This window comes from Myotis myotis, unplaced genomic scaffold, assembly GCF_014108235.1.
Source record: "Myotis myotis isolate mMyoMyo1 unplaced genomic scaffold, mMyoMyo1.p scaffold_m19_p_1, whole genome shotgun sequence".
NCBI classification, from domain to species: Eukaryota; Metazoa; Chordata; class Mammalia; order Chiroptera; family Vespertilionidae; genus Myotis; species Myotis myotis.
The window spans coordinates 68561702-68574672 of NW_023416313.1; the positions used below are offsets into that span (position 1 = coordinate 68561702).

At 42.9% G+C, this 12971-nt stretch overlaps 1 protein-coding gene across 7 annotated transcripts in view; it reads left to right on the top strand.

Moving 5' to 3' along the window:
* The window catches only part of METAP1 (methionyl aminopeptidase 1), a 79347-nt gene that overhangs the window by 30410 nt on the left and 35966 nt on the right, over positions 1 to 12971 (top strand). For 6 of the 7 annotated variants that reach the window (XM_036340304.1, XM_036340294.1, XM_036340312.1 and 3 more), the window contains exon 2: positions 12846 to 12897. In XM_036340304.1, coding sequence (XP_036196197.1) covers positions 12846 to 12897 — 52 coding nt within the window. Of the gene's footprint in view, positions 1 to 347; positions 395 to 12845; positions 12898 to 12971 lie in introns of those variants that run through there. The other variant, XM_036340275.1, reaches the window with a different exon arrangement.

Here is a 12971-nt window from a genome sequence, read left to right on the forward strand (position 1 = left end):
TCTAGGTATTTCTAATCTTTTAAATTACAGTTTACTAAACAAATATTAGTTTTACTTTCTTTTCCAGTTCCCTGTATATTTATAACTAACAGTAAGGGAGCTTTTAAGGTTTTTGTGGGTTTTTTTGGACAGAAATGTCATAATAGAGTTTAATTGAATCATAGTAAGTTTATTTTTAATACATTGCTAATTTCTAATATTTTCTTTAGAACTTGTAATCTTTATATATAAAACCCTAATATGCAAATAGACCAAACGGCGGAACAACCGTACAACCAGTCGCTATGACATGCGCTGACCATCAGAGGGTGCGCGCGGAACATGGCGGGCGTTAGCAGCAGGCGGCAGAACGCGGAACATGGCAGGTGTCAGCCGCGGCAGGATGTTGGAGCAGGTGAGCGGGGGCACCAGACCAAGGCAGGGCGCCAGACCAAGGCAGGGCGCCAGTCGCTGTCATCAGGTCAAGCCTCTGGTGGTTACTGAAAATTCTTTGCTCCCCTGCACCACGGTCCCACCCGGCGCTCTCACCTGCTGCCGGTGCTGGCCCCGATTGCCCGTCAGGGCTTCTCCACCTCCACCTGCTCCCTAGGGGCAATGGGGGCTGGCAGTCACCTCTTGCACCTGCTGTCAGCGACGGCCCCGCTTGCACCCTCTGCTGGTGCTGGAGCTGCCGCTCGTACCCACTGCTGGCCCCGCTCGCATCCGCAGCTGGCGCTGGAGCTGCCTGTCGCACCCGCTGCCAGCGCCCAGCCCCGGTCCTGATCGCTCTGTGCTGTCAGTGGGTGCGAGCAGTGGCTGCCGGCCCCGATTGCCCCTGAGGGCTTCTCCACCTCCCTTTGCTCCTGAGGGGCGATCAGTGCAGCAGCCACTGTTTGCACCTGCTGATGTCCCCAGCCCCGCTCTCACCTGCTGCTGGCACCGTCCCAATTGCTCTGCGCCATCAGCAGGTGCGAGTGGGGCTGGTGCCATCAGTGAGTGGGAGCAGTGGCGGAAGCGGGCCTGCCTGCAGACAGGGACTGGGGGCCGTGGCAGGAGGTGCCAGGTGGGGGCACGGAGGATGGGCTGAAACCCACCCCTTTGCCCACTGCAGCCTCGCGGCTCACAGTTCCTTTCAATGTGCACGAAGTTGTACACTGGGCCCCTAGTATAGATACAAAGTCATATGAGAAATTAGGCTGTTGAATGGAGTTTTTCTTCATATTCTTCATTTCTTTATGTTTTGTTTTTGTTGGCTAGTCAAGCTTCGTAATGCTACATAAACAGGAGGGCTTATAGGAACCTTCTCTAGAATAGTACTAAAAAGCACCAATATAATGAAAGCTAACATTAAGCTCCTTTGGTGTGCTTGGCATAGCAATGAATGTTACATGTACTGTCTTATATACTGAGGGAAATTCTTCTATTCAGACCTGGAAAGTGAAACTGAGTTGAGCTTCACACTCTATTCCTGACTAATTGCTGCTTCATTATTAATCCATGATTCTAAAGGTGCTACAGGCATTCTTTTCTTGTTTTCCTTAGAAATGTGCAGGTGTTATAGCTATGCACCAGGCCATTTGCAGCAGTGAAATGTCAGCAAAACAGTAAAATGTGATGGTCCTAATAATAATGATAAACATAAATAGTTTTCTGAGTTATCAATAAGCAGAATTATCAAGATACTAGGAAATCGCCTGACCAATGTGGCTCAGTGGTTGAGCATCAACCTCTGAAACAGGAGGTCATGGTTCGATTCCCAAGCAGGGCATAAGCCTAGCTTGAGGGCTCAATCCCCAGGGGGGGCCTGCAGGAGGCAGCCAATCAATTGTTCTCTCTCATTGTTGATATTTCTCTCTGTCTCCCTCTCTCTTCCTCTCTGAAATCAATACAAATATATTTTAAAATAAATAAATGACTTTTTTTAAAAAAATAAAAGTAGTAGGAAATCTCACTGCCTTCATTAATAATCTTGAAAGGACAAAAGAGAACTACTTATCTGACCTGAAGGATTATTTTAAAGGACTTTACAATATTAACTAAAAAAATTTTAAAGATTAAAAATGTCAAAATCTTTCTTTTGAAAAATATACATTAAACCAGTGGTTCTTAATTGCATGCTCACCAGAATCCCCGGGTAGGCTTGTGAAAACACATTTCTGGGCCCCTCCAAGGAGTTTTTGAATCAGCAGATTTGGAGTCAGGCATAATAATTTGCATTTCTCACAAATTTCCAGGAAATGATGATGCTGGTCCCAGGACCAAACTTTGAAAGAGCTACCACTTTACACAAATGAATGGACCCTCAAGCTTTTAAGGTTTTGACAAAAAATTTTAAAGTCACTTATCAATTACAATTTAAAAAATTTTATTTTTTAATTATAGTTGACATTCAATATCTATATATATAAAAGACTAAGTGACCATTATGACCGAATGACCAGAACAACCGGTCACTATGACATGCACTGACCACCAGGGGGCAGACACTCAATGCAAGAGCTGACCCCTGGTGGTCAGTGTGCTCCCACAGCCAACCTCCCCTGGCTGGCCAACCTCCCATAGTCCCTCCCCGCAGGCGTTAGGCCCCGATCACCTTATCAGGGCCAGGCCCTGGCTTGGGACGGGAAACCAGGGGTGGGGGTGGGGGGGGGCTGGTGGTCAACCTCCCCCTCCCCCCTGGCCGGCAGGCCCAAGTGACTGTGTGGCGGAGAGAGAATGGGGAGGCGGAGAACCGCATGGTGGTGGGGCACCAAAAGCGGTGTCGGCGTCTGGCATCCGACCGTGCCAGGGCCTTCAGGCCCCAATCGGCCTGGCCCCGATCAGCCTGGCCCCAGTCGGCCCTGATCGCTGGCCAGGCCTAGGGACCCCACCCGTGCACGAATTTCGTGCACCGGGCCCCTAGTTATTTTATATTTGTTATTTTTTCTATTGATTGTGAAGATTGCTTTTTATGGTTACAGCTTGCTTGGTCATTTTTACAGTTCTACACGACTATGCAAAGCAAGGACTGCTTGTATTAAAAACCAGTTTTATAGAGTTCTTCAAGACCATTCTGTATATTATTTAGAAAAAGGAGTTTTAGTTTTGGGCTTGTAATTGGTGAGCAGGAATGTCATGAGCTCAAGTCTTTATCAGGTTGTTCTTTGGTGTAAAACCCTTTAAAAGCTTTTTGTTGTCATTAGAATAGACCAGAATCCTTAATGTCATCTGACCCCTGCCTGTATTTTTAGCTCTGGTCTTCAACCTCTTCTCATAGCACTGTGTATCTTTTTCTTTTTCTTTTTTTTTTTTTTTAAATATATTTTATTGATTTTTTGTTTTGTTTTTACAGAGAGGAAGGGAAAGGGATAGAGAGAAACATTGATGAGAGAGAAACATCGATTCAGCTGCCTCCTGCACACTCCCTACTGGGTACGTGCCTGCAACCAAGGTACATGCCCTTGACCGGAATCGAACCCAGGACCCCTCAGTCCGCAGGCCGAAGCTCTATCCACTGAGCCAAACCAGTCAGGGCTATCTTTTTCTTTTTAGCCCTTCTGACTTAAAATATGTAGTAATTGTATAATTAGCCATGTGATATTTGTCAGAATGAACCTATATTGTTCACTGCTGAATGCTCAGCACCTAGCACAGTGCTTTGGACATAACGTATGCTCCATGTTTTTATGAATAAATGAATAAATAGAATTGCATGCACATGCTTATTCATACATGGATATTTTATTTTTCTTTGAAAGGGAATGATTGCTTTCCCACGATTCTCAAAGGATACAGTGATCTAAAGTTAAGTATCACACTGTAGGAAATGATACAGTGAAATGGATACTTAACCTACATGGTATCATTAAACATTAAAGACGTTCACTTTTCAGTCCCAAATTGCTTTTAAATATCTGGACATATACAGTATTATATATGGCCATGAGCAAGCATTCATTTAAAATTATTACACTGTCTGTAGAACATAAAATTTACTTTAAAGAACATTATCTATAGGTTATATTAATATAATAGCATTTAAAAATTGTTGATTATCACATAAGATCTCTAACAGCAGAATAGAGTTGCTGTTGAGTGGAAAATTGGCTCCTTCACAAATTTCATCTATAAAACTGTAAATTTCTTCTAGTTTAAAATTCTGTTTTCCTTTTAAAATTACTTATTGATTTTTTAAAGATACTAATTCATTCATATTATAAACTTCTTTAAAGGGGTTTCTTTAGCAGTGGGTATATATATTTTAAAATATTTTATGTTATATTGAATCTTAATTCACAATAAGGTAATCTAAATGTTTCTTAATTGGGTTTATGTTTTCTACCAACATCATAGAGGCAAAAATGTTACAAAAACATTCATTAAAATGTTTTCTTTTTAAATTTTAGTTGATTGGTAAAATTATTTCACATACCTGGTTAAATGCTTCTAACTTATAAATTCCATCCTCCCTTTAAAAAAATATTTTTCTTGATTTCAGAGAGGAATGGAGAGGGAGAAAGAGAGAGAACCATTAGTGATGAGAGAGAATCACTCATTGATGGGCTGCCTGCTGCACACCCCACACTGGGGATCTAGCCCACGCCCCAGGCATGTGCCCTTACTGGAAAACGAACCATGATCTCCTGGTTCATAGGTCGACCCATAACCACTGAGCCATGAGGGCCGGGCCCCTTCTTTTAATAGTTTCCTTTGGTCACTTACTGATTCATCCCCAAACTCTTCCACAATTATTTAGAACTCCTTTTAGTACTTTTAAATGCATTTGACATTTAATCACTTTTATCTTGGAAATGTCTCTCTTGGAACCCTCTGACCTCCTGTAGCCAGAACTTCTTGCTCCCTGAGCTTGCTTCATAGTAGTGAACCTTACATCTCTCTTCAAGCATCATCCTGGAGATACCCTTGACTTCTCTGTTGTCTTGTCGGTATCACATCTTCCTCTTTCTTGGTTTATTCTCATCCTATATAATAAAAGCATAATATGCAAAGTGTCTGGTCATCTGTTCAACCAATCAAAGCATAATATATGCTAAGGCTGCTTAACCACTAGCTATAATGTGCACTGACGACCAGGGGGCAGACAGTTGACTGGTTGACCAGTCACTATGACGTTCACTGACCACCAGTGTGGAGATGCTCCAACCAGTAGGTTAGCTTGCTGCTGGTCCGCCTGATCAGGACTGAGTGAGATGGGCCGGACATGCTCTCGAGCCCTTCCACGGTCCCTCCCCGGCTAGCCAACCTCCCATGTCCCTCCCTGGCCCAGATCGTTCACTGGTGGGGTCCCTCGGCTTGGCCTGTGCCCTCTCGCAATCTGGGACCCCTAAGGGGATGTTGGAGAGCCAGTTTTGGCCCAATCCCGCAGGCCAAGCTGAGGGACCCCACTGGTGCACGAATTTGTGCACTGGGCCTCTAGTGTTTTATATAATACTAGAGGCTCAGTGCACAAAAATTTGTGCACTCGGGGGCGGGGGTCTCAGCCCGGCCTGTGCCCTCTCTTCAGTCTGGGACCCATCAGGGGATGTCTACCTGCTGGTTTAGGCCTGCTTCCCGGGGGGATCGGGCCTAAGCTGGCAGTCAGACATCCCTCTGGCAGCCCAGGAACCCTTGGGGGATGTCCACTTGCCAGCAGGGAGCAAGCCTAAGCTGCAGTCGGACATCCTTAGCGCTGCTGAGGAGGCGGGAGATGCTCCCGCCATCACTGCTGTGCTGGCAGCCATTAGCCTGGCTTGTGGCTGAGCAGAGCTCCCCCTGTGGGAGCTCACTGACCACCAAGGGGCAGCTCCTGCATTGAGCGTCTGCCCCCTGGTGGTCAGTGTGTGTCATAGTGACCAGTCATTCCCAGTCATTCTGCTGTTAGGGTCAATTTGCATATTATCCTTTTATTATATAGGAGGATTTCCTCCAGTAGCTTCCTGAGAAAGATTGTATGGGAGGTAAACTTGAGATTCTCTATATCTGAAAATTTCTTGCTATGCCCTGACACTCAATTTTCAGTTTGGCTAGGTATACAATTCCAGTTTGGAAATGGTTTCCTCAGAATTTTTATGTTATCGATCCATTTTCTTTTAGCTTCCAGTGCTGTTGAAAGTCTCATGCCACTGGGATTCGTAACATTTTCAATATTTTTCCCTGCCATTTCTCTGTAAGCTTATTGGATTTTCCCTTGCACCTGGTATGAAATTTCACATTGTATACGTTGGGCAAATTGATTTTCATCTGTAAATGGCCTTTTTTGTTTGGAAACTCCTTTCAGTTATGGAAAACTTTGTTATTTCTTTGACCTCTCCTCTCCATTTTCTTTCTGAAACTTGTTTATTCAAATATCAGACTTGTTGTTTTAATCCTCTGTTTCAAAAATACAATCTCTTTTATTAATTGTTATTTATTGATTTTAGAGAGAGAGGAAAGGGAAGAGACACAGAGAGAGAGAGACATCAATTTGTTATTCTACTTTATTTATGCATTCATTAGTTGATTCTCGTATGTGCCCTGACTGGGGGTCAAACCCACAACCTTGGCTTATTAAGATGATGCTCTATCAATGGAGCTACCTGGCCAGGGCCCCACCTCTCTCTCTCTTTTTTTTTTTAACTTTTTGTAATTTTGCTCACCATTTGGGGGAGATTTTTCTATCTTTATCTTTCTTTTGAGACATTCATTTCTACTGTCATTTAAAAATTTCTAAGAACTTGTAATCTCTTTTATAATCCTATATAATAAAAGCCTAATATGCTAAGTGTCCAGTTGTCAATTCAACCAATCAAAGTGTAATATGCTACTGACATGCAAAGGCTGCTCAACCACTTGCTATGACATGCACTGACCACCAGGGAGCAGACAGTCAGTCGACTGGTCGACCAGTTGCTATGATGCACTGACCACCAGGGTGCAAACGCTCTGACTGGTAGGTTAGCTTGCGGCTGGGGTCTGGCCGATCAGGACTGAGTGAGACAGGCCAGACATTTCCTGGAGGCCTCCCGCGGTCCCTCCCCGGCACTGGTGGGGTCTCTCAGCCTGGCCTGTGCCCTCTCACAGTCCAGGCTGAGGGACCCCCTACCCCTGAGTGCACGAATTTTGTACACTGGGCCTCTAGTTACTTATAAAACTGGAATTATAGGCTTGTGGAGCTGAAGAATATCTAAAAGGTCATTTGTGTCAACCCAATATAGAACTCACTTCTACATTGTTCTTACAAATTGTTTTCATTTTTTTTTTAATGTCCTTTTGCTTCTTCATATTCTAACTAGAGGCTGGTGCATGAAAATTTGTGCACTCGAGGGGGTCCCTCAGCCCAGCCTGCACTCCCTCTGGCAACCCGGGAACCCTCGGGGGATGTCCCACTGACAGCTTAGGCTCGCTCCCCTTTGGACATCCTTAGTGCTGCCGAGGAGGCGGCAGAGGCTCCCGCCACAGCCGCTGCGCTCACAGCTGTCAGCCCGGCTTGTGGCTGAGCGGAGCTCCCCCTGCGGGAGTGCACTGATCACCAGGGGGCAGCTCCTGCGTTGAGCGTCTGCCCCATGGTGGTCAGTGCACATATAGTGACCGGTCATTCCTAGGGTCAGTTTGCATATTACCCTTTTATTATATAGGATAGGATTTCAGGATGGCAGGAAAAGGCATTGCCAGACTGAGGGTATAAACTTTGCTAATGCTTATCTAACAATTGGAGTAGTTTAGGACTTTGGATAAGGGGGTTTATGTGCCCAACCAAGAATCTGTCCTTCATTTTTCAGGGAAGAAAAAAATAGTAGTGCTACAATATTGGCTATCTCAGTACCTAGGAGATGTGTATCCCACTTTAGCCATGTATAGTTCTCATTGGGCAGGGATTCAGTTGGTCTGTTCTAAGCTTGCATAATGAAAATGAATGGGGAATTGCACAAGTATATTTAGTATGCAGACGGTTTGTCTGGTGTTAAGGAAACATTAGCTTTAAGACCTGGAAGTGAAGAAAAGTAGTGGTGCACCCAACATTCTGTGGTGGTGGGACTTTGCCTCTGGGCCTGGATTACTTTAAAATGGGGTTCTAGGACCTACTTTGAGCTTTTCCTTTCACTTCTTTTCTTCCCCACCCCTGATCTTTTTCTCACTGACAGTCTTAACTGCCATAAACATCTTTGCCAGGAAGAAGGAAAAACAGGTGAAACTCCAATCTGCCCCGCCCCTTTGCCAGTCATATCTGTGATGAAGAATAGCTTGGACAGGGAGGAAGAGAAGAAGTTGAAATTGCTGGCTAAAGTTAAGTTTCTTAAAATAACTCATCTGCCTTTGCTTGCCCCATTTATAAATTACCATGAATAATTGGGAGTTGACTCCATAAATAAGTACATGTAAGTTGAAGAAACTTCAGAAAGGCTGTCATTAGTCTTTCACCCTGTTTCAGTATAGTTAGTAATTGGATTCATTCCTCTGCTCTGCCCTGACGACTGGTCAGCTACTGTATCAGCTTCCTGCGGCTGCTGTAACAAATCACCACAAACTGAGTGGATTAAAACAACAAATTTATCCTCTCACAGTCCTGGGGGCCAAAAGTCCAAAATTAGTTTCATTGAACGTAAATCAAGGTGGCAGCAGGGCTATGCTCCCTCCAGAGGTTCTACTGCAGTGATGGCGAACCTTTTGAGCTCGGCGTGTCAGCATTTTGAAAAACCCAAACTTAACTCTGGTGCCGTGTCACATATAGAAATTTTTTGATATTTGCAACCATAGTAAAACAAAGATTTATATTTTTGATATTTATTTTATATATTTAAATACCATTTAACAAAGAAAAATCAACCAAAAAAATGAGTTCGCATGCCACCTCTGACACGTGTGTCATAGGTTCGCCATCGCTGTTCTACTGCATCACTCCAATTCCTGCCCAAAGTCACTAGAGATCCAGGCCGCTTGGGGTCTGCTTGTGGCTTTGTGGCCTCAGGACTGCTGCTTCACTTCAGGCAGCATCTCCCTGTTAGAAGCAGGAAAGGGCAAAGAATAGAAAATACATGTCGGTTTTCTAAGAAGCTTTCCAGAAGTCCTACCCAACAGCGAGGCTTACATTTTGTTGGCCAGACTAGATCATATGGCCACCGCATCATTAAGGAGGCTGGGAATGTTTTTAGCTGGGACATTACACCTCCACTAGCAGGATTCCGTTAGTGTTAAGGCAAAGGGAGAATGGCTATGGAGTAGGCAGCTTGCAGCCTGTCCTAGTAGGTAATGAAAAGAGTTTACATTTCTACCTACAAGTAGAAGGCTCTTGTGTATATGACCACGTTAATCTTAGTTCATTCTCAAACCTATATTGAGGAAACCTGTTCAGTTCCAGGCATAGTGATAAGCCCTGGGATGTCGTTTGCATTGATACTTGCTGTAGGACAGACACTTGTTAACTACTTTCATGTAGGTTATTTACATCATCTCCTCTAATCTGCTCCATTTTCTGCTCCTGGAGATATCAACTCCACTTTATAGATGAGGCAACTGAGGATCCATGAGAATGGTTAATAATATCATTTTCTAGATTTAGAGATTAAAATTTTAGAGCTTACAGTTGTAGAGCTTAATCACACCCATGTTTTCTGGTTCTAAGTTTAGTGCTAAATTATGCTTTGAATTGAATACACACACACACACCCATAACCCCCACCCACACTTTGTAAAGCAGTGAGAAAGTATCACCTTTAGTGAGGTAATGCTGGGTTTGAGTCTTATTTCTGCCAGATATGGTTCTGTTATGTGATAGACAAATTATTGCATATTGGTGCTTCGGTGCTGTCGTTTGTAGAGCGGGGATAATGTCATCTGCCTTGCAGGGTTCTTGTGAGGATGAAATGAGATATAGGCCTATACTGCACCTATTCAGTAAACAGTAACTTTATAGTTATTATTATGGTTGTCTTCATATTATAGGTCAAAATTGACTTTTCCTTTCCTCTCCTGTAGTAGGCGTGGTAATACTGAAGAAATCACTTAGTTCTTGGGACTTTTCAAAACATACATATATGTTTTCCTACTAATTTCTTGATCTTTTTGCCAGTTGTGATTAGTTTTTGCAGTGTGACAACAAATAGGAATAACTCTTTTTCCCTCCTGTAACTGTTATAACAAATTATCACAAATTTGATGGCTTTAAGCAACAGACTTATCTTACAGTTCTGTAGGTCAGACGTGTGACAGAGGTCTTAGGGCTAAAATCAGGTGTCGGCAGGTTGGCATTCCTTTCTAGAGCAGTGGTTCTCAACCTTCTGGCCCTTTAAATACAGTTCCTCATGTTGTGACCCAACCATAAAATGATTTTCGTTGCTACTTCATAACTGTAATGTTGCTACTGTTATGAATCGTAATGTAAATATCTGATATGCAGGATGATCGTAGGCGACCCCTGTGAAAAGGTCGTTCGACCGCCAAAGGGGTCGAGACCCACAGGTTGAGAACCGCTGCCTAGAGGCTCTGGGGAGACTTATTTGCCCTTTTCAGTTATTACAGAGGCTGCCTGTATTCCTTGGCTCATGGTCCCCCACTCCATCTTCAAAGCCAATAATGTAATTATCTCTCCCTGCCCTGCTTCTATTGTTACATCTTCCTGACTCCTTCTCCCTCCCTCTTCTGCCTTTTTAAGGACACTTGTGATTACATTGGGCCCATTTAGATAAAAAGATAACCTCCCCATCCCAAGGTCTGCTGATTAGCAGCTTTAACTCCCCTTTACCATAGTTGTAACCTAACACAGTCACAGGTTTTGAGGATTAGCATATGGACATCTTTGGTGCACTATTATTCCGCCCACCACGTCTCCATTCTCTCCAAAAGACTGAACTCAGTTTTAGCTTCAAAAAAATAAAAATAAATCTAAGGATGCTGTGGATACCTTTTTATACACTTGAAGTCTATTGATGTTATAGTAGGAGAACTAGGTAGGACCTGGGTTTTCTTGGCTTAACTGCTGCAGGCTGTGAGGATACAAGGAGAGCAAAGGGGGAATAGAGAAGATCCTGGCCCTGGAGGCCCTCAGGCCCTTGGGTAGACCTCTAGGGAGAGTTGCCTAGCATCACTGGTGTAATGTAGTGTGATTACTATGTAGTTCTAGGGGTGTTTTATTTTATATTTTTTCTTACCTTTTCTCTTATCCATGACTTACTCTTTTATGTTTGCAAAGATAAAACATTTGTAGGAAGTTGTGGATTTTCTTAATATTTGTAATGATTTACAGTAGTCACCCCCTCCCCTCCACCCCCCCCCCCCCCCAATATGATCTCCAGTAAATGCCTAAAACTGCGGGTAGTACTGAACCCTATACTTTGTTTTTTCCTATACATATAGACCCATGATAAAGTTTATGGATTCTCTTTGGCATATCCAGATTGCCACCATCACTCTTGTGCTTTGGGGCCATTGTTACCAGTAAGTAAAATAAGGGTTACTTGACACAAGCACTGCAATACTGTGAGTCAGTCTGACAACTGAGACAGCTACTAAGTCATTAATAGGCGGGCAGTGTATATATTCAGTGTGGCTATGATTCATGTCTGGGGTGGGACTGCGCAAGATTTCAGCACGCTACTCAGAATGGAGCACACTTACTTTAAAATGTACACATTGGCCTGGCTGGAGTGGCTCAGTGGTTGAACATCAACCTATGAACCAGGAAGTCACAGTTTGATTCCTGGTCAGGGCACATGCCCGGGTTGCGGGCTTGATCCCCACTGTGGAGCGGCAGGGGGCAACCAATTGATTATTCTCGCTCATCTTTGATGTTTCTGTCTCTCTCTCCCTCTCTCTCCCTCCCTCTCTCACTCTTTCTGAAATCACTAAAAACATATTTAAAAATAAATAAAATGGTTTATTTCTGGAACTTTTCATTTAATATTTTTGAGCTGCAACTGACTGCAGGTAACGGAAAGCGTGGAAAGTGAAACTAATAAGGGCAACTGCTGTATTTTAAATTCTTTGAAAGAGAGACTCTGAAAACCAAAGCATAAGTAATATATACGATTGAATCATTTTTCTAATTTATTGCTTGAGTTCGTTATTTTAATTCAATTTATTACTTGAACTCGTTTTTCCAGTTCAGTAATTCTTGCTGGTGTCTGACATACATTATCTGAACCTATTTTCCTAAGTGAAAAGCTTAGTCTTTCTAGTCATTCATCTATTTGTCCAATCAGCAAGTACTACAATGTGCTAGGCTCTCTGCTTAGCTCTGGGGACATATTGGTAAGCACAACATGGTCCCTTCCTTCATGGAGTTCAGTCTAGTAGGTCTGTCAGCACATCGTTAACAAAGTGGGTATGACTGAAAATCAAACTTCTATTTGCAACATTTTCCTTGTCTTATGATTGTCTTATGATTTTGTCTCTAAATTATTTTAAAATACTTCAAAATGTAACTGTGACTACTATTTACAATATAGACTAATGTTTCTTGCTTATTTGAAGTAATTTAGAGTTTAGGTTGCTTTTTGAAATAAATTTTTAAGCAGATATCATTTCTTAAGCTTTTCTCAATATTCAGTGAAGTCAAAGATTTCTTTTTTGTAAATGAAATTTCCAATAACCCTTTCTTAAGTACAATATTCCTTAAGATGTTTCTAATTGCCGAACCAGTTTGGCTCAGTGGATAGAGCGTCGGCCTGTGGACTGAAGGGTCCCAGGTTCGATTCCGGTCAAGGGCATGTATCTTGGTTGCGGGCACATCCCCACTGCGGGGCGTGCAGGAGGCAGCTGATTGATCTCTCTCATCGATGTTTCTAACTCTCTATCCCTCTCCCTTCTTCTCTGTAAAAAATCAATAAAATATATTAAAAAAAAAGAAAAAGAAAAAAAAAAGATGTTTCTAATTAAGAAAGGCCTGACACTAATTTTCATGTTTGCTCTTTTAGGAATGTTTTAAAGGAAGTTGGGCTACTCACAAGTTACTACATAAGAAAGCAAGTAAGTGAAATCACACATCTCTACACCGTATGTCTTCGAAGTGGCTTTCTTGTGAAAATTCTTCCAGTTTTGAA